This window comes from Malaclemys terrapin, chromosome 16 (assembly GCF_027887155.1).
Source record: "Malaclemys terrapin pileata isolate rMalTer1 chromosome 16, rMalTer1.hap1, whole genome shotgun sequence".
NCBI classification, from domain to species: Eukaryota; Metazoa; Chordata; order Testudines; family Emydidae; genus Malaclemys; species Malaclemys terrapin.
This window is the reverse complement of record NC_071520.1, coordinates 3,015,903-3,035,882: the sequence shown is the minus strand read 5'-3', so window position 1 is coordinate 3,035,882 and position 19,980 is coordinate 3,015,903. Positions and strand designations below refer to the sequence as shown.

The 19,980-nt window shown below is 51.5% G+C and overlaps 1 protein-coding gene across 3 annotated transcripts in view; it reads left to right on the top strand.

The window, feature by feature from the left end:
- The window catches only part of RASAL1 (RAS protein activator like 1), a 131,401-nt gene that overhangs the window by 86,684 nt on the left and 24,737 nt on the right, over positions 1-19,980 (top strand). For all 3 annotated transcript variants that reach the window (XM_054006780.1, XM_054006779.1, XM_054006777.1), the window contains one exon: positions 9,146-9,338. In XM_054006780.1, the coding sequence (XP_053862755.1) occupies positions 9,146-9,338 (193 nt within the window). The remainder of the gene's footprint in view (positions 1-9,145; positions 9,339-19,980) is intronic.

Sequence of the window (19,980 nt, the reverse complement as noted above, 5' to 3'; positions counted from 1 at the left end):
GGGGGAAACGCCTAATGTCACAAACCAAGTTGTTTGCAGATGCTTTTCCATAGCAAGAACTAGCTGCTCAGAGGGAAACCCTAATGCACCCTTCCCCAGACAGTACTGATCTCCCAGGAGAGGCAAACTGCTGAAGGTAAATCTCACACATCTAATTGGGTCTGGTCGAGATGAGGACATTGCCCAGTGAGGTGCCAGCTGGCACTGGAATCCTTGGGGTCTCTCTTGACTGAGCTGAGTGACTAGATCAAGGCGGCATTCTGAGAAAGTGAGGGGCTAGGGATGCACACGGTCCCTCACTGCAATGCTGGCGATCTCTAGTGTGAGTGCCGCACTCTGAGCAGCCTGATGCCAATGTGGACCTGGAGGGAGGGAGGGAGGAGCTTGAGAGCTCCCTCTGGGCTGGGATTTGTGTTAGCAGCGAGCCCTCTGCTCCCTGTGCTGAGATGGGAACATGTGGGCTCGGGCTGTGGCGTAGGCCCTCCTTTATCATCTCGCTTCTAGCCTCTCTTGTCCCACACACATTCCCACGGGAGTCCCCCAGGCTGGGGCCTGCCAAGCAGCAGATCCGGCGTAGGGATCTATTATTTCAGAAGGTGGAGAAAGCTGCTGGGGGGGGGGGGGGGGGGCTGTTCTAGATTTGATTTTGACAAACAGGGAGGAACTGGTTGAGAATTTGAAAGTGGAAGGCAGCTTGGGTGAAAGTGATCAAGAAATGGTGGAGTTCATGATTCTAAGGAATGGTAGGAGGGAGATCAGCAAAATAAAGACACTGGATTTCAAGAAGGCAGACTAGCAAACTCAGGGAGTTGGTCAGTAAGATCCCATGGGAATCAAGTCTAGGGGGAAAAACAATTGAAGACAATTGACAGTTTTTCAAAGAGACATTATTAAGGGCACAAGAGCCAGGGGCCGGCTCTAGGTTTTTTGCCGCCCAAACGAAAAAAACCAAACAAAACAAAACAAAATCTCCGGGAGCGCAACTGCCGAAGCAAAAAAATAAATAAAAGATGTCCAGAATGCTGCCCCTGAAATTGTGCCGCCCCAAGCACGCGCTTGGTTTGCTGGTGCCTAGAGCCGGCCCTGACAAGAGCAAACTATCCCACTGCGTAGGGAAGATAGGCAGTATGGCAAGAGAGCACCCTGGCTTAACCAGGAGATCTTCAATAATCTAAAAATCAAAAGAGTCCTATAAAAAGTGGAAACGTGGTCAAATTACAAAGGATGAATATAACAAATAACACAGGTATGTAGGGACAAAATTAGAAAGGCCAAGGCACAAAACGAGATCAAACTAGCTAGAGACATAAAAGGTAACAAGAAAACATTCTACAAATACATTAGAAGCAAGAGGAAGACCAAGGACAGGACAGACCCGTTACTCAAGGGGGAGGAGGGGGCGGGAAACAATAACAGAAAATGTGGAAATGGCAGAAGTGCTTAATGACTTCTTCGTTTCGGTTTTCACCAAGAAAGTTGCTGGTGATTGGACGTCTAACATATGAATGCCAGTGAAAATGAGGTAGTATCAGAGGCTAAAATAGGAAAAGAACAAGTTAAACATTACAAATTAGATGTCTTCTAATCACCAGGGCCCGATGAAATGCATCCTAGAATATTCAAAGAGCAGACTGAGGAGGTAGCTGAGCCATTAGTGATTTATCTTTGAGAAGTCATGGAAGACGGGAAAGATTCCAGAAGACTGGAAAAGGGCAAATCTAGTGCCCATCTATAAAAAGCGAAATAAGGGCAACCCGCGGAATTACAGATCAGTCAGCTTAACTTCTGTACCCGGAAAGATAATGGAGCAAATAATTAAGCAACGAATTTGCAATCATCTAGAAGATAATCAGGTGATGAGTAACAGTCAGCATGGATATGTCAAGAATAAATCGTGTCAAACCAACCTGATAGCTTTCTTTGACAGGTAACAAGCCTTGTGGATAGGGGGGAAGCGGTAGATGTGGTATATCTTGACTTTAGTGAGGCTTTTGATACTGTCTCGCATGACCTTCTCATAAACAAACTAGGGAAGTACAACCTAGATGGAGCTACTATAAGGTGGGTGCAAAACTGGTTGGAAAACCATTCCCAAGGAGTAGTAGTTATATGGTTCAGTCATGCTGGAAGGGCATAACGAGTGGGATCCCACAGGGATCAATTCTGGGTCTGGTTCTGTTCAATATCTTCTTCATTATTTAGATAATGGCATAGAGAGCACACTTATAACGTTTGCAGATGATACCAAGCTGGGAGGGGTTGCAAGTGCTTTGGAGGATAGGATTAAAATTCAAAATGATCTGGACAAACTGGAGAAATGGTCTGAAGTAAATAGGATGAAATTCAACAAGGACAAATGCAAAGTACTCCACTTAGGAAGGAACAATCAGTTGCACACATACAAAATTGGAAATGATTGTCTAGGAAGGAGTACTGCGGAAAGGGATCTGGGGGTCATAGTGAACCACAAGCTAAATATGAGTCAACAGTGTAACGCTGTTGCAAAAAAAGCAAACATCATTCTGGGATGTACCAGCAGGAGTGTTGTAAGCAAGACACAAGAAGTCATTCTTCCGCTCTACTCTGCGCTGATTAGGCCTCAACTGGAGTATTGTGTCCAGTTATGGGTGCCACATTTCAGGAAAGATGTGGACAAATTGGAAAAGGTCCAGAGAAAGCAACAAAAATGATTAAAGGTCTAGAAAACATGACCTATGAGGGAAGATTGAAAAAATTGGGTTTGTTTATACTAGAAAAGAGAAGACTGAGAGGGGACATGATAACACTTTTCAAGTACATAAAAGGTTGTTAGAAGGAGGAGAGAGAAGAGTTGTTCTTCTTAACCTCTGAGGATAGGACAAGAAGCAATAGGCTTAAATTGCAGCAAGGGAGGTTTAGGCTGGACATTAGGGAAAACTTCCTAACTGTCAGGGTGGTTAAGCAGTGGAATAAATTGCCCAGGGAGGTTGTGGAATCTCCATCATTGGAGATTTTTAAGAGCAGATTAGACAAACACCTGTCAGGGATGGTCTAGATCAGGCCTGCACAACTTGTAAAGTGGCGAGGGCCATATGACTCCAAAGAAAACAGCTGAGGGCTGACCCTCCCCGCCCGTGCCGCCGAAACACCCCTCCCCGAGCCCCCCCCGAAACACAACACACATACCCCAGCACCGCCCACCCCACGGAAACAAACCCTCCTTCCCCAGCACCGCCCCGCCGAAACAGCTGTGGGCCGAAAAGGAAGGTTTTTTTTGGGGGGGGGTGTGATACTTTATTAAGAATTTTTCAATTAAAGCAAACAATTGTATGTATGGCACACTAGGAAGGCACTGACAGTGTGTGGAAGCCTGTAGTGTAGAGGGGGAAAGAAATGGCGTGCATAGGGTGACCAGATCACAGCAGTAAAATAGGACCCACCCCCTCCCCGCTCGGCCCCACCATCACACCCTTCTTCACCCCCTAGCCCCCCCCTGCTGGCGTGCTGCATCCCTCCTAGTCAGTCCCCCACCCACCACTCACCTCCTTTCACCTCTTCCCTCCCCTGCCGGAAACCCGCATGCCCACCCCTAGAACCCCTGCTGGCTCACTGCTCGCCTCTTTGCCCACCCGCCGCTTGCTCACCCGCTCGCCCCCGACTCGCTGCTCGCCTTCCCCCAAGTATAAAGCCCCATTCAAAGACCCAGGGGTCACTATATTACTGCACACAGCAGTCAATCAATGCAGTTGTAGATAAATCTCTGCATTATGCATTTTTGTATAACTTTTATATGATTTTGTATTGAACCTTGGTAATATGTTATAGCGGGCCCCTGTGGTAGTATAATTAAGGTAAAAGAAAAATGTCTTTTTGCTAGAAGTAGAATAAGATCTTCCCCCCACTTTGTAATCGATTGCCGTGTTGAATGAACGAGGTGTGAATGCGGAAGGTGTGGAAGGCAGCACCTCCAGATAGCTGCAACCCTTGGAGAGGGGGTGGGAGCCAGACCAGATCAGGCCCAATGCTGCTCGCTCACCCGGATGTAATGGGCCAGTGGTAGCCACTCCATAGTTCAGACTGATCCTAACTTACAACTAAGATCCATTTTTAACTTCTGTGTAGTTCCCCTGAGCTCTCCTTGGCCAGGTAGGATTTGTCTGGGAGGTTTGGTAACCTTCAGAAAAGGGGTTTTGCAATTAAGGTATTTCACAAATATCCATCATTCCCTTTCTGAACATTTTCCTAGCTTCCTACCCCCAAAATGGCTTGGCCCCAAACACCAGGTGTCTGGCTGAGTCGGACGGGGGCCTCTGGGTGTTACTGGGGGAGAGCTGGGGGATCACAAAGACCTGGGTCATGTTTATAACATTAACTCTGTAAATTATTTAAACTGCCCTTCTGCTGAGTGCTGGCTCTGCGGCAAGGGCTGCTCTGCAGAGGAAGAGGTGGGAGCCCGGAGCAGGTGGGTTGTGACTAGGATTCTTGGGGGCAGGGCAGGGCAGGGCAGGGGGGATGGTGAGGAACAGGGAAGAATGATATGGCTGTGGGGTTGGATCCCTGAACTGTTCATTTCTAGACTGTCCTGCCTTTGGGTTTTTAGGGAAGCTGTCGAGTATTTGTAAGTGAGATTTGTTGATGGGCTTTTAACGGAGCTCCTCTAAAATTTACAGCTTAACTCTTCAGCTAACGAAGTGGTTCGGATTTATGTGCAGTATGTCATAGTTCTCTCTTCTCTCACGCGGGGATGGACATTTGATTTGATCCTGTCCTCACTTTGCCTTTGCACTGCTGGGGACAGACTCGGCTGCACAGGTTCCCAAAGGGGGGTGGGATTGAGTCCAGAGAGCTGGGGGTGTGCACATGGGGCCAGCTGCTTCTGACTGCGAGATAGAAAGAAACTAACTATACATTTAAATGTCCTCCTAAGATGGCTTTTCCAGGGGAGCAGTTCCTGCAGTGACAACAGGCCATGAACCCATGAGGCAGTCCCTGCATTAACCAGGTTTCCACACTATGAAAAAGTTGAAGAACCCCTGATCCAAACACAGCAGCCTGTCTGGTCCTGGGATTAGCAGTGATTCCTCCCAGAGCCTTAATGACCCAGTTTTCTTTACCACCCTGGGGCAGTTACTTGAACATTTGGGACCGTCGGGGGCATTCTGCCATTTCCCTCTCCCAATTGCCCCCCCCACTGCCCGCCTCCTCGCCCCCCCCCCCCGGCTCACCTACTCACCCTCTGCCCACCCGCTCGCCTCCTCAGCCCCCCCTCCCCCGCTGCCCGCTCACCTACCCCCTCCCCCGCCGCCAGTTCACCTGCCCCCCCACCACTGCCCGCCCGCTCGCCTCCTCAGCTCCCCCCCCCGGCGCCTCTTACCTTCTGCCGCTGCCCCCACCTCCTGTCGCTGGCTCACCCTCACTCTCCAGCCTGCCACTGGCCCCTTCACCACCCCGCCCACCCGCTTGCCAGCCAACCGGCCGTTGGCTTGCCTACTCACCCCCCATGGGCCGCACAGTGAGCCCACCTACTCACCCCCTGCGGGCCATATGTTCTGCAGGCCTGGTCTAGATGATACTTAGTCCTGTCACAAGTGCAGGGGACTAGACTAGAAGACTTCTCGAGGTCCCTTCCAGTTCTATCATTCTATGATCTGTCAGGGGGAGCTGTGATTGGTGCTGCTATGGGGCCTGGTGTGTGGGATTGGGGGCCACGCTGCATCAGGTTAGGATAACCACTGTGGGGACACTGCCATGGTTGCATGGCTGGTGGAGGCACCATGGTTGCTCTAGGCCAGGGGTTCCTGCCGTAGTCTTAGGGCAAGTATGGACCCCAGAGCAGAGCGAAGGGGCTGGGATGGAACATGTGAGTCCGGCGGTGAGTGAGAGGACGGGGGGAACTCGATGCCTTGGATGCTCGTGGTGTGCGCATGGGGGAGCCGGGTGTAGCTGAGAGGAGAGCACAGGGGCGGCTCGGGTGTGGGTGGGGGGTTGGGCGTGTTCCAATTAGAAATGGCAAATCAGGAAAACAGTGACACATGGAAGCTGCTGTAATTCACGGTTCGTTTTTCACACTTAACAGTGTTAATTAAAGCAGAGAAAAGTGAGTCTGAGAATGATTTATGCCTCTAAAAATAACCCAGTAGCATGTGAATGGCCTCGGGGGGTGGGGGGGCATACACACAGGCAGGGCAGCATCCCCCCAGCCAGGGAATTGTGATGGCTTCTTGGGTTGCAACTTTGAGGTCACCTCACTCCCCCTCTTCTGCTGCCATGCTGAGACTGGAGGGGGAAGGAGAAGAAATTAACCCTTTGTCCTCCAGTGCCTGTGGCATGAACTCCCCTTCTTCCAGAGGGCCGTCCAGGTGGCTCGGGAGGGGCCCACGTGGCGCAGATAGACCAGAGCAGCTCCCGCCCCGAGCGCTGGCCGGGGGAGTTCAGCCTTTCTCCGGAGGGGAAGGCAGCTCTGAGCAGGCTGCAGCAGCGCTTGGTGGCATGTGTCAGGATGCTGCTCTGTCCTGAGAGGAGCTGGGTGCTGGGTTCTGCCCAGCCTTCCTTTCATCCCCATCCCTGGGCTGCTGGCTCAGTGGCCTGTCTGAAAGGAGCCGGCAGGGCTCAGCCGTTATCAGTAGTGATCAGCCTCCCCCCAGAGCTGGGCTGGGGGAATGGGGCAGTGGGTGGGGGAGTTCACCCTGCACCTGCCTCTGCTGCATCTGGTCTTGGTAAACTGCAGTTTCTGCTTTCCGGCGCCATCAGGCTAGCACTGCATTGACTCGGCGCCCATGCGAGGAGCCTGCCGGGGCAAGCTTCTGGGGCGTGGAAGGAGCTGGGTCTCTGGAGAGCTGAGTGATGCTGAACTAGCCCAGGGACCACTGCTTCTGGGGAGAGGCGAAGGGCAAGGGGTTGCCAGCACAGGGCAGCAGCCAATCACATGCCCTAGGAGGGGGGCAAGGATCTCGCCGGCTGAACACCTGGCTGCTGACTGCAGGGTTATCGGGGGATGAGTCTCCTGATAAAAATGGCCCCCCAGTCCTATCCCCAGACATGTCTGTCCTGTGGGGAGGACTCAGCCAGCCCCATTGCCATGGGGGGGGGCTGGTGCAGGAGGGAGTTATTGTGGGTATTTAGGGTGTGCTAAGCACTGATCAGCTATAAGTAAAGTCATCCCCTGCCCAGGGGAGTGTCTAAGCCACTCACCCCGCAGCATACTGGGCGGCCTCCAGCACCCCAGAGCCTGTGGAGGGAGCGGCTGAGCATTTTGAATAACAAACTGCATCTGTGCGTGAGCAGTTCTCCACCAGCGAGGGGCACAGGCGGGTCTGTAGATTATTGACTCCCACAATCTGCCCAGTGTGGTGACCCTACCTCAGCAGAGTCTCAGTGCACCTGAGCCAGTGGGATCCTACAGCATCCTCACCCCTTCCGGCCTTCCTGGATCCAAACCCAAAGGCATCATGCTTGGCTTTCCCTGTGCAACCCCAGCTGTCCCTGGAACCCCACAAGCCAGCCCAGTCCTCCTCCCAGGAGTCAAGACAGTGACATTCCCAGGAGAGAGACAGCTCATGCTGGTTGCTAAGCAACACCCTGTCAGGGATGCTGGAGCAGAGAGGAGGCTACTCGCCCTTGATGAATGGTGCACAAGGACTGTGTGATCAGGGAGTTGCCCCTCCATGATGAGTCTCCATCTCTGAGCTGTGCTGGCCACACCCAGCGGCGTGTTTGTGTGAGGATGTGGGCTTAGGGGGCTCAGGAACAAGGCCCTTAGGGCATCCAGAGTACGTTCTTAGTGACATTAGTATGAGCGGACTTCAGCCGCGTGTGCAAGGCACATGCCAGTGACACGATGGAGTTTGCTGAGCTGGGTGTGGCCCTGAATGGCGTGCTGGTGGGCTAGCTGTACAGACACAGTGAGAGGCAGCAGGCAGTCCCTGCCCCCCAGACAAGACAGGATTGCCCCAGCTTAGCCAAGAAGCTGCCTGCTTTGCCCAAAGTCACACAGGAGATCTGGAGTCAGCTGCTGGCTCTGAATCCCAGCCCAGTGCCTTGCTCCCTCTCTCAGGTCAACATTGCTTCTGATGATCCAGGGGCCAGCCAGCTGGGAGGGGCCAGCTGGGGAGAGGAGTTGCTGGGGGTCCCTGCTTTGATCTCTCAAAATGGACCGTGAAGATGAGCCAGGCCCAGGCAAGCCCTTGGAGTTTGAAGCCACGATTTGCAGCGCCCAGCTTGGCTCTAAGCAAAGGGTCACTCTGACCAGGACGCTGCAGACTGGGACTGGCCCTGGGAGCTTATTGTGCTCTGTGTTCTGCACTAGCAAGACAAAGGGGTTTCCTGGCCTCGGAGCTGCTGCATGCTTGAACCTGGCCGCCAGGAAACCCAGTGCTTAGACCCTGCCTGGGTGTGTTTTGTGTCCACAGAATTCCCCCTTCCCAGGGCAGTGGGCTCCAGAAGCCTATGGTTTTTTTAAAGAAAAGCCTTAATTTCAGAGGTGCCAAGCGCACGTATGCAGCCTCCCCCTCCCCCCCCCCCCCCCCCGATCCACTAGAGCGAGCTGCGAGCACTCAGCACCTCTGGAAACACATTTGTGAGTTTCTAGCTCTTACTGTCGCAAGGAAAACCTTCCAACCAAGAATACCTGGCGCAGTGCTGCCCTCCTCAGTCTGGAGCCTGAGAGCCAATTTCTCAGACAGCAGCACAGTGCCCCATTCATCCCAAGCCGGCATTAACACTGAAACCTAATAACGGTGACCCAAATGGCAGCTTGTTCCCTATTTCACAGCTGATAGCTTTTTAGCAGAAGCATCCAGCTGATGTGCTTATCCCACCATTGCAAATTGCCTTCCCCATGCTCAACTATCCCCTCCCCCACTACCTGAGAGTTATGCATCATCAATCCAAAAATCTGCAAGGAGAAAAAAAGCCAGGGGTGACATTTGATGTGGAATAGCACAGCAGCCCCTGCACTGACTTCAGTAGCCACATCAATATTCCAGTCTGCAAAATCCTCCATTTAAAAGCAATGGACCTAAATGTGACCCTGCAGCCTTTCAGCCCGGCCAAGATACGGAATGTTGATTGTATGCCAACAAAAGCCACAGTGCGAAAGAGCTAAACTGCCCAGCACGGGCACACGTGGATTGGTAGCTAATGTGCATTTCTCTGGGTTTCTCTCCAGGAGGATTTCCTTCAAGGGCTCCCTGTCCGAGGCACAGGTGCGGGAGAGCAGCCAGGAGCTCCTGAAGGGCTACCTGAGTGACATCATGGAGTCCATCATCGGCTCAGTGGAGAAGTGTCCCGCTATCATGAGGGTGGCCTTCAAGCAGCTGCACAAGAGGGTAGAGGAGCAGTTTCCAGAGGCAGAGCATGAGGTCAGGCAGTGGCACAGGGTGAAAACTGAAACAAAAAAGTCATTTAGCACTTCTGCCATTTCCATATTTTCTATTATAGTTCCCCTTCCCCACCCTCATTGAGTAACGGGTCTGTCCTGTCCTTGCTCTTCCTCTTGCTTCTAATGTATTTGTAGAATGTTCTCTTGTTACCTTTTATGTCTCTAGCTAGTTTGATCTCGTTTTGTGCCTTGGCCTTTCTAATTTTGTCTCTACATACCTGTGTTATTTGTTATAGTCATCATTTGTAATTTGACCACGTTTCCACTTTTTATAGGACTCTTTGATTTTTAGATTATTGAAGATCTCCTGGTTAAGCCAGGGTGCTCTCTTGCCATACTGCCTATCTTTCCTACGCAGTGGGATAGTTTGCTCTTGTGCCCTTAATAATGCCTCTTTGAAAAACTGACAACTCTCTTGAAATGTTTTTCCCCCTTAGACTTGCTTCCCATGGAATCTTACCTACCAAATCCCTGAGTTTGCTAAAGTCTGCCTTCTTGAAATCCATTGTCTTTCTCATGCTGTATTCCCTCCTACCATTCCTTAGGGCATGTCTACACTGGCAGAGTTACATCACCGGCAGCTACAGCGCCGCTCAGAGAGCGCTGAAGGGAAACCGCTGTTGTGTGTTCACACTGTGCAATAGCGTGTTCACACTTGCGGCACTTGCAGTGGTATTCGGAGCGGTGCACTCTGGGTAGCTATCCCACAGAGCACCTCTTTCTCTTCTGCCGCTAAGAGTTATGGGAACATGGAGGGGGGTCGTGGGGCATCCTGGGTCCTGTCCCAATGCCCTGTGATGCATTGCTTCACATCCCAGCAATCCCTGTGCTTCCGTCTGCATATGGTGCCATCTTTCAACGGTTTGTGTACTGCGCGTCCTGCCTCTTCGGGCTGCAGGAATGGATCCTGCATTGTTGACAAATATGCTGCTCGCTCTGACTAACACATGGCAATGGCAGTGGAATTATTCCTTAAACTACAAAGGCAAGAGGAGTGCGACATTGATCTCACCACACATAATAGCTGCGACACTAGATTGCTTGTGACATTCACGGAGGTGCTGACCACAATGGAACGCTGCTTTTGAGCTCTGGAGACAAGCACTGAGTGGTGGGATCACATCATCATGCACGTTGGGATGACAAGCAGTGGCTGCAGAACTTTCGCATGAGGAAAGCCGTATTCATGGAACTGTGTGATGAGCTTGCCCCAGCCCTGTGTGACACAAGGACATGAGAATGAGAGCTGCCTTGTCGTTGGAGAAACGCGTGGCGATTGCACTGTGGAAGCTAGCTACTCCAGACTGCTACCGATCGGTCGCTAACCAGTTCGGAGTGGGAAAGTCGACCATTGGACTTGTGTTGATGGAAGTGTGCAGGGCCATTAATCACATCTTGCTTTGAAAAATCGTGACTCTGGGCAACCTGCGTGACATTATGGATGGCTTTGTATTGTGGATGGCTTCCCTAACTGCGGAGGGGCGATAGATGGCACACATATTCCAATTCTGGCACCAGATCACCTAGCCACTGAGTACATTAATCGGAAGGGGTATTTCTCTATGGTTCTCCAGGTGCTTGTGGATCACCGTAGGTGTTTCACGGACATTAACACAGGCTGGTCCAGAAAGGTGCATGATGCCCGCATCTTTCAGAACACTGGCCTGTTCAGGAAGCTGCAAGCTGGGTCTTCCCTGACCAGAAGATCACCGTAGGGGAAGTCGAAATGCCCATTGTGATCCTGGGAGACCTGCCTACCTCTTAATGCCATGGCTTATGAAGCCATAAGGAGCGGTTCAACAACAGGCTGAGCAAGTGTAGAATGACTGTTGAGTGTGCTTTTGGCCGTTGGCGCTGCCTATATGGGAGGCTGGACCTGGCCGATGGCAATATTCCTATGCTTATAGCTGCGTTCTGTACGCTCCATAATATTTGATAAGGGAAGGGTGAAAGCTTCACTCAGGGCTGGACCACTGAGGCTCAACGCCTAGAAGCTGAGTTTGAACAGCCAGAGACCAGGACTATTAGAGGGGCCCAGCGCAGGGCCATAAGGATCAGGGATGCCTTGAGGCAGCAATTTGAAGCTGAAAGCCACTAATATTTGTTGCTATGCTCGCGAGTGCAGTGCTTGTAATGCTAGGAGGTGATTGTGATTGGTGCAGATGATGCACTATGAAGGTTTAAGAAAATTGCCGGTTGTTTTGCAGGGCTCTGTTTGCTTTCAATTAGTGGAATAAAGATTGCTTTCACACCAACACAATTCTTTTATTAAAAAATAACACCGGAGGAGAGAGACAAACAAAAAAACCACATCTGCATTGTGGGAAATGGGGAAGGGAAGGTCCCAGGAGGAGGTGGGGTTCCAGGACAGTTAAAGATTTGTAAAAATAACGAGGAGTACTTGTGGCACCTTTGAGATTAACAAATTTATTTGAGCATAAGCTTTCATGGGCTAAAACCCACTTCATCGGATGCATGCAGTGGAAAATACAGTAGGAAGATAGAGATACACACAGAGAACATGAAACAATGGGTGTTGCCATACCAACTCTAACGAGTGTAATCAGTTAAGGTGGGCTATTGTCTGCAGGAGGAAAACACTTTTGTAGTGATACTCAGGATGGCCCATTTCCAACAATTGACAAGCAGGTGTGAATAACAGTAGGGGGAACAGTTCTACTTTGTGTAATGACCCATCCACTCCCAGTTTTTATTCAAGCCTAACTTAATGGTGTCTAGTTTGCAAATTAATTCCAATTCAGCAATCTCTCCTTGGAGTCTGTTTTTGAAGTTATTTTGTTGTAATATTGCGACCTTTAGGTCTGTAATTGAGTGACCAGGGAGATTGAAATGTTCTCTGACAGGTTTTTGAATGTTATAATTCTTAACGTCTGATTTGTGTCCATTTATTCTTTTGCGTAGAGACTGTCCGGTTTGGCCAATGTACATGGCAAAGGGGCATTGCTGGCACATGATGGCATATATCACATTGGTAGATGTGCAGGTGAACGAGCCTCTGATGACGTGGTTGATGTGATTAGGTCCTATGATAGTGTCCCTGAATAGATATGTGAACAGAGTTGCAATAGGCTTTGTTGCAAGGATTGGTTCCTGGGTTAATGTTTTTGTTGTGTGGTGTGTGGTTGCTGGTGAGTATTTGCTTCAGGTTGGGGGGCTGTCTGTAAGCGAGGACTGGCCTGTCTCCCAAGATCTGTGAGAGTGAGGGATCGTCCTTCAGGATAGGTTGTAAATCTTTGATGATGCGCTGGAGAGGTTTTAGTTGGGGGCTGAAGGTGATGGCTAGTGGTGTTCTGTTACTTTCTTTGTTGGGCCTGTCCTGTAGTAGGTGACTTCTGGGTACTCTTCTGGCTCTGTCAATCAACTGCATTTGCTCCAACCCCTCAGACAGAGACAAACACCTACAAGATCTCTATCAAGCATTCTTACAACTACAATACCCACCTGCTGAAGTGAAGAAACAGATTCCCCACCCTCCCATCCCCCTTGCCTGTCCCTCTTCAGGGACCCCTCTCACGAGCAACTTCTCATCCAGAAGGTCCAGGCTCTCCTCGCTCTAGGAGTGGTGGAGAAGGTCCCTCAGGAACTCACAGGCAAGGGTTTCTACTCCTGATACTTCCTCATCCCCAAAGCGACTGGGGGCCTCAGGCCCATTCTGGACCTGTGGGAACTCAACAAGTTCACAGTCAGCTTGAAGTTCTGCATGGTCTCCCTAAGCACAAACATCCCTTCCCTAGACCCGGGAGACTGGTACACCTGCCCTGGATGCTTATTTTCACATATCTATCATCCTGGCTCACATACGGTTCCTCCGCTTCATAGTGAACAAGGTGCATTACCAGTTCATGGCCCTCCCATTTGGGCTTTGCACAGCACCTCGCGTCTACACCAATTGCATGGTGGTTGTAGCAGCTTTTCTCCGCCGCCGCCACATACATGTCTACCCTTACCTAGACGATTGGCTCCTGGGGGGCTGCTCCTGTCAGCAGGTGGAATCGCAGGTGAATATAGTCAGAGACCAGGGCCGGCTTTAGGCCGATTCAGCCGATTCGGCTGAATTGGGCCCCGCGCCAAGAGGGCCCCGCGCTGCAGCTGTCCACCCCGCCCCCAGCTCACTTCCCCCTCCTCCCCTCCCCTGAATGCTCCGCCCCCTCCCCTGCTCCCCGCGAATCAGAGATTCGCGGGAAGTCTGAAAAGAAGCAGGGGCTGGCCGGTGTATCAGCACACAAGGTAAGCTGGGGTGGCGGGGGCGCGAGAAGGGCTCGGGGAGGCGCGGCCCGTTCCCGCAGGCCCCAGCGGCTCTGGCCCGGCTTGGCTCCAGCCCGGCCCGCGCGGCCCGGCTCCAGCTCGGCTCGGCCCCCACGGCGCGGCCTGGGTCGGCTCCGGCCCGGCCCGGTCCCCGCGGCTCGGGTCAGGTTGGCTCCGGCCCGGCCCGGTCCCCGCGGCTTGGGTTGGGTCGGCTCCGGCCTGGCCCAGTCCCCGCGGCGTGGCTCGGGTCGTGTCTCCACGCCCCCCCTCCCAGCGCGGCCCCCGCGGCGCTGCTCGGGTCGTGTCTCTCCCCCCCCCCCCGGCGTGGCCCCCCCGGCGCGGCTCCGGGTCGGACCCAAGCCCAGCAACCCCGGCCGGAGCCCGGCTCGATTCCTGGGGGCGGGGCTTGCAGCAAGCCCCGCCCCCAGGAATCGGGCCCCGCTCTTGCTAAAGCCGGCCCTGTCAGAGACACATCTGACCAATTAGGTCTCATACTCAATGTCAGCAAATCAGTGCTCACCCCAACTCAAAGGATAGAGTTCATTGGAGCTGTTCTGGATGCGACTCAAGCGAGAGCGTTCCTGCCAGAGACGCGTCACCTGGCCCTCTCGCGAATAATCAGCAACCTTTGCAGCTTCCCTACCACCACGGCGAGGCAGTGTCTCAGGCTACTAGGTCATATGGCATCCTGCACATACGTGGTTCAACACGCCAGGCTGCGACTCAGACCCTTGCAAGCGTGGCTCACATCTATGTATCACCCGGGCCGCGAGAGTCTGGACATAGTGCTGGCCCTCCCTCGGCACACCCTCGACTCCCTACGGTGGTAGCCGAATCCCCGCATGGTAGGCGCCGGGGTTCCTTTTCACCCGCCCCAACCCACCCTGACCTTAGTCACCAATGCGTCCGCGTTGGGCTGGGGAGCGCATGTGGGAAGCCTGACAACTCAGGGCCTATGACAAGTAGAGGAACTGGCTCTGCATATCAGCGTCAAAGAACTCAGGGCGATCCGCCTCGCCTGCCAAGCTTTTCTGACTCACTTGCAGGGCCATTGCGTAGCGGTGATCACGGACAACACCACGGCTATGTTTTATATAAACAAGCAGGGCGGAGCCCACTTGTCTCCTCTCTGTCAGGAAGCCCTCCTACTGTGGGAATTTTGCCTAGCCCACTCCATTCTCCTCCAGGCTTTGTACCTGCCGGGCATTCAGAAAGTGCTGGCGGACAGTCTGAGCAGAGGTTTCCTCACACACGAGTGGTTGATTCGCCCGGACATCATCCACTCTGTCTTCTGCAGTTGGGGGTTTCCCCAAATTGACCTGTTTGCCACACAGGTCAACAGGAAGTGCCCAACCTTTTGCTCCTTCAGGAGCAACAGCCCAGGCTTGATCGCAGATGCATTCATGATCCCATGGTCCGGGCAGCTGCTATATGCCTTCCCACCATTTCCGCTGATCCACAAACTGCTCCTCAAAATCCGCAGGGAAAAGGAGGACATCATTTTGGCAGCCCCAGCCTGGCCTCGCCATTGCTGGTACCCACCCTCATGGTCCAGTCACCGATATAGCTACCTCTCACTCCCGACCTCATTACACAGGACCAAGGTCGCCTCCTTCACCCAGACCTTCAGTCTCTCCACCTCACAGCCTGGAGAATCCATGGCTGAATCAGGCAGAGCTTGCCTGCTCGGATCCACTGAGGCAGATGCTTCCGGAAAGCCGCAGACCATCTACTAGGGCCACATACAGGGCAAAATGGAAGAGATTCTCCAGCTGGTGCGTCCAAAGGCAGGTGCTCCCGTCCCAGGCTCCCATTCCTTGTATCCTGGAGTATCTTATGTACCTAAAGCACCAGCATCTGGCATTTGGTTCTCTCAAGGTCCACCTCGCGGCCATCTCGGCCTTTCACCCAGCCGATTCTGGGTGTTCGGTGTTCACTAACCCCATCGTGGGACATTTCCTGAAAGGCCTGGAGAAAATACATCCCCCAATAAAGCCCCCCATCCTGGCCTAGGACCTTAACCTAGTCCTCTCCCGCCTCATGGGCTCTCCTTTTGAACCCTTAGCTTCTTGTTCACTCCTTTACCTCTCTTGGAAAGTAGCTTTTCTGGTGACTATCACCTTGGCACAAGGCGTGTCTGAGCTGCAGGCCCTCACCTCTGAGCCCCTGTACACGATTTTTCATAAAGACAAGGTACAACTTAGACCTCACCCAGCTTTCCTTCCTAAGGTGGTGCCCCACTTCCATATTAGCCAGGGCATCTTCCTGCCAGTCTTTTATCCAAAGCCACACAACAGCCCTCAAGAACAACAGCTGCACTCGCTGGATGTTAGGAGGGCGCTCGCTTTCTATATTGAGTGCACAAAGCCGTTCTGAAAGACAACTCAGTTGTTCGTTGCTATAGGGGAGCGGATGAAGGGATTGCCAGTCTCTTCCCAGCGGATCTACCCCTGGATCACAGCTTGTATCCGCACCTGTTATGACTTGGCAAAGGCTCCTTCGCCTGCCATCACGGCTCAGTCCATGAGGGCTCAGGCCTCGTCGGCAGCCTTTCTAGCCCAAGTACCTCTCCAGGAAATCTGCAGGGCTGTGACGTGGTCTTCTATGCATAGTTTCACGTCGCACTACGCCATCGTCCACCAATCTAGGAACGATGTGGCCTTCAGCAGGGCAGTACTTTGGTCGGCAATACCTTGACTCCGACCCCACCTCCGAGGTAAGGCTTGGGAGTCACCTAACTGGAATCGATATGAGCATGCACTCGAAGAAGAAAAAATGGTTACTCACCTTTTGTAACTGTTGTTCTCCGAGATGTGTTGCTTGTATCTATTCCATTCCCCCCCACCTTCCCCTCTGTCGGAGTAGCCAGCAAGATAGAACTGAAGGGGGGTCGGGCCGGCAGGGTCGTATATAGCGCGCCATACCGGCGCCAATCCAGGGGACTCCACCGCTGGCCCGATGGGTAGCTGCTAGGGAAAAGTTTCCGACAGCCGTGCATGCAGCGCGCGCACACCTAACTGGAATAGATACGAGCAACTCATCTCGAAGAACAACAGTTACAAAAGGTGAGTAACCGTTTTTTCTGCCACTCAGACTAGGCTTGTTGTGGTACACGCATCATACAGACACAAGCCTGCTTTCTGTAGCCCTTCTGCCCCCCAAAACTCAGTGATTCCCCAAATCAAATCCACTTACCAGGGGCCTCCACTCCTGTTTGCGCTTCACCAAAATCTGACTGCTGTGATTGGCTAGGCTCCTCTGGGGTAGAGAATTGCTCCTGGCTGCATTCATCTCTGACCTCCGAGCTGTCCTCTGCCTCTGGGTCCCCCTCCACATCCTCATCCAAGATTTCCTCCTCCTGGCTCGGTCCACTCTCGACTGGCACGCGAGCCACCGAAGTATCCACAGGGGCCTTTGCAGTGGAGGTGGGGTCGCCACCAAGTATCACGTCCAGCTCTTTGTAGAACCAGCAGCTCGTGGGCGCAGCACCAGAGCGGCTGTTTGCTTCCCGCGCCTTGTGGTAGGTGTTCCGCATCTCCTTCACTTTGACCCTGCACTGCAGTGAGTCCCAGTCATGGCCCCTTTCTGTCATGCATCGTGAAATCTGTCCGTAGGTATCATAACTCCTATGGCTGGAGAGCAGCTGGGACTGGATAGCCTCCTCTCCCCAAATGCTGATGATGTCCAGCAGATCAGCACTGCTCCAAGCGGAGGATCACCTGGTGCGTGGAGCAGGCATCGCCACCTGGAAAGATGCGCTGAGACAACTGCACGCGTCACCGAGCAAACAGGAAGGGGACTTTCAAAATTCCCAAGGAATTTAAGGGGTGGGCTTATGGTTGGTCACCTGAGGGCAAAGCAGTGGAGTTTAAACCAATGACCAGAGAGGCAAGAACAGGCATCGTGGGACACCTCCCGGAGGCCAATGGCAGCACTGTAATTCCCACGGTGTCTACACTGGCGCTGTACCCCCAGCGCAGAAAGCTGTACGCCTCTCGTCGGAGTGGTTTTTTTACAGCGCTGCACCTGCGCAGTTTCTGCGCTCTAAGTGGCTGGGCAGTGTGTAACCTCGCGAGTTACAGCACAGAAAGCTGCTTTACTGCACAGAAACTTGCCAGTGTAGACAAGGCCTCAGAATCATGAACTCAACCATTTCGTTATCACTTTAACCCAGGCTGCCTTCCACTTTCAAATTCCCAACCAGTTCCTCCCTATTTGTCAAAATCAAATCTAGAACAGCCTCTCCCCTAATGGCTTTCTTCACCTTCTGAAGTAAAAAATGGTCTCCAATACATTCCAAGAACTTGCTGAATAATCTGTGCCCTCTGTGTTATTTTCCCAACAGACGTCTGAGTAGCTGAAGTCCCCCATCACCACCAAGTCCTGAGCTTTGGATGATTTTGTTAGTTGTTTAAAAAAAGCCTCATCCACCTCGTCTTCCTGGTTAGGTGGTCAGTAATAGACCCTACTATGACATCACCCTTATTTTTTATCCCTTTTATCCTTACCAGAGATTTTCAACAAGTCTGTCTCCTATTTTATCTTAACCTCAGCCCAAGTGTATACGTTTTTGATATATAAGACAACACCTCCTCCCTTTTTTCCCTGCCTGTCCTTCCTGAGCAAGCTGTACCCTTCTATACCAATATTCCAGTCATTCCAGTCCAGTCTCTATGATGGGAAAGACCCTATTTGGACACAGACTGGCTAACCTAGTGAGGAGAGCTTTAAACTAGGTTCGACGAGGACAGGTGAGCAAAGCCCACAGGTAAGTGGGGAACATGGAGACCTGGGAGATGAGTCAGAAACGAGAGGGAGTGTGGGCTATATTGGCAGAGAGAAAGGAGGATCAGGACAAAACTGGGAGGCAAGATCAAACCAGTGTCTTAGATGCCTATATACAAATGCGAGAAGTATGGGGAATAAGCAGGAAGAACTGGAAGTGCTAATAAATAAATACAACTATGACATTGTTGGCATCACTGAAACTTGGTGGGATAATACACATGATTGGAATGTTGGTGTGGATGGGTACAGCTTGCTCAGGAAGGATAGACAGGGGAAAAAGGGAGGAGGTGTTGCCTTATATATTAAAAATGTACACACTTGGACTGAGGTAGAGATGGATATAGGAGATGGAAGTGTTGAGAGTCTCTGGGTTAGGCTAAAAAGGGTAAAAAACAAGGGTGATGTCATGCTAGGAGTCTACTACGGGCCACCTAACCAGGTGGAAGAAGTGGAGGAGGCTTTTTTTTAAACAACTAACAAAATCATCCAAAGCCCAAGAATTGGTGGTGATGGGGGACTTCAACTATCCAAATATATGTTGGGAAAATAACACAGCAGGGCACAGACTATCCAATAAGTTCTTGGACTGCATTGCAGACAACTTTTTATTTCAGAAGGTTGAAAAAGCTACTAGGGGGGAAGCTGTTCTAGACTTGATTTTAACAAATAGGGAGGAACTCGTTGAGAATTTGAAAGTAGAAGGCAGCTTGGATGAAAGTGATCATGAAATCATAGAGTTTGCAATTCTAAGGAAGGGTAGAAGGGAGAACAGCAAGATAGAGTCAATGGATTTCAGGAAGGCGGATTTTAAAAGCTCAGAGAGCTGATAGGTAAGGTCCCCATGGGAATCAAGACTGAGGGGAAAAACAACTGAGGAGAGTTGGCAGTTTTTCAAAGGGACACTATTAAGGGCCCAAAAGCAAGCTATTCTGCTGGTTAGGAAAGATAGAAAATGTGTCAAAAGACCACCTTGGCTTAACCACGAGATCTTGCATGATCTAAAAAATAAAAAGGAGTCATATAAAAAATGGAAACTAGGACAGATTACAAAGGATGAATATAGGCAAACAACCCAGGAATGCAGGGGCAAGATTAGAAAGGCAAAGGCACAAAATGAGCTCAAACTAGCTATGGGAATAAAGGGAAATAAGAAGATTTTTTATCAATACATTAGAAGCAAGAGGAAGACCAAAGACAGGGTAGGCCCACTGCTCAGTGAAGAGGGAGAAACAGTAACAGGAAACTTGGAAATGGCAGAGATGCTTAATAACTTCTTTGTTGTGGTCTTCACCGAGAAGTCTGAAGGAATGCCCAACTTAGTGAATGCTAATGGGAAGGGGGTAGGTTTAGCAGATAAAATAAAAAAAGAACAAGTTAAAAATCACTTAGAAAAGTTAGATGCCTGCAAATCACCAGGGCCTGATGAAATGCATCCTAGAATACTCAAGGAGCTAATAGAGGAGGTATCTGAGCCTCTAGCTATTATCTTAGGAAAATCATGGGAGACGGGAGAGATTCCAGAAGACTGGAAAAGGGCAAATATAGTGCCCATCTATAAAAAGGGAAAT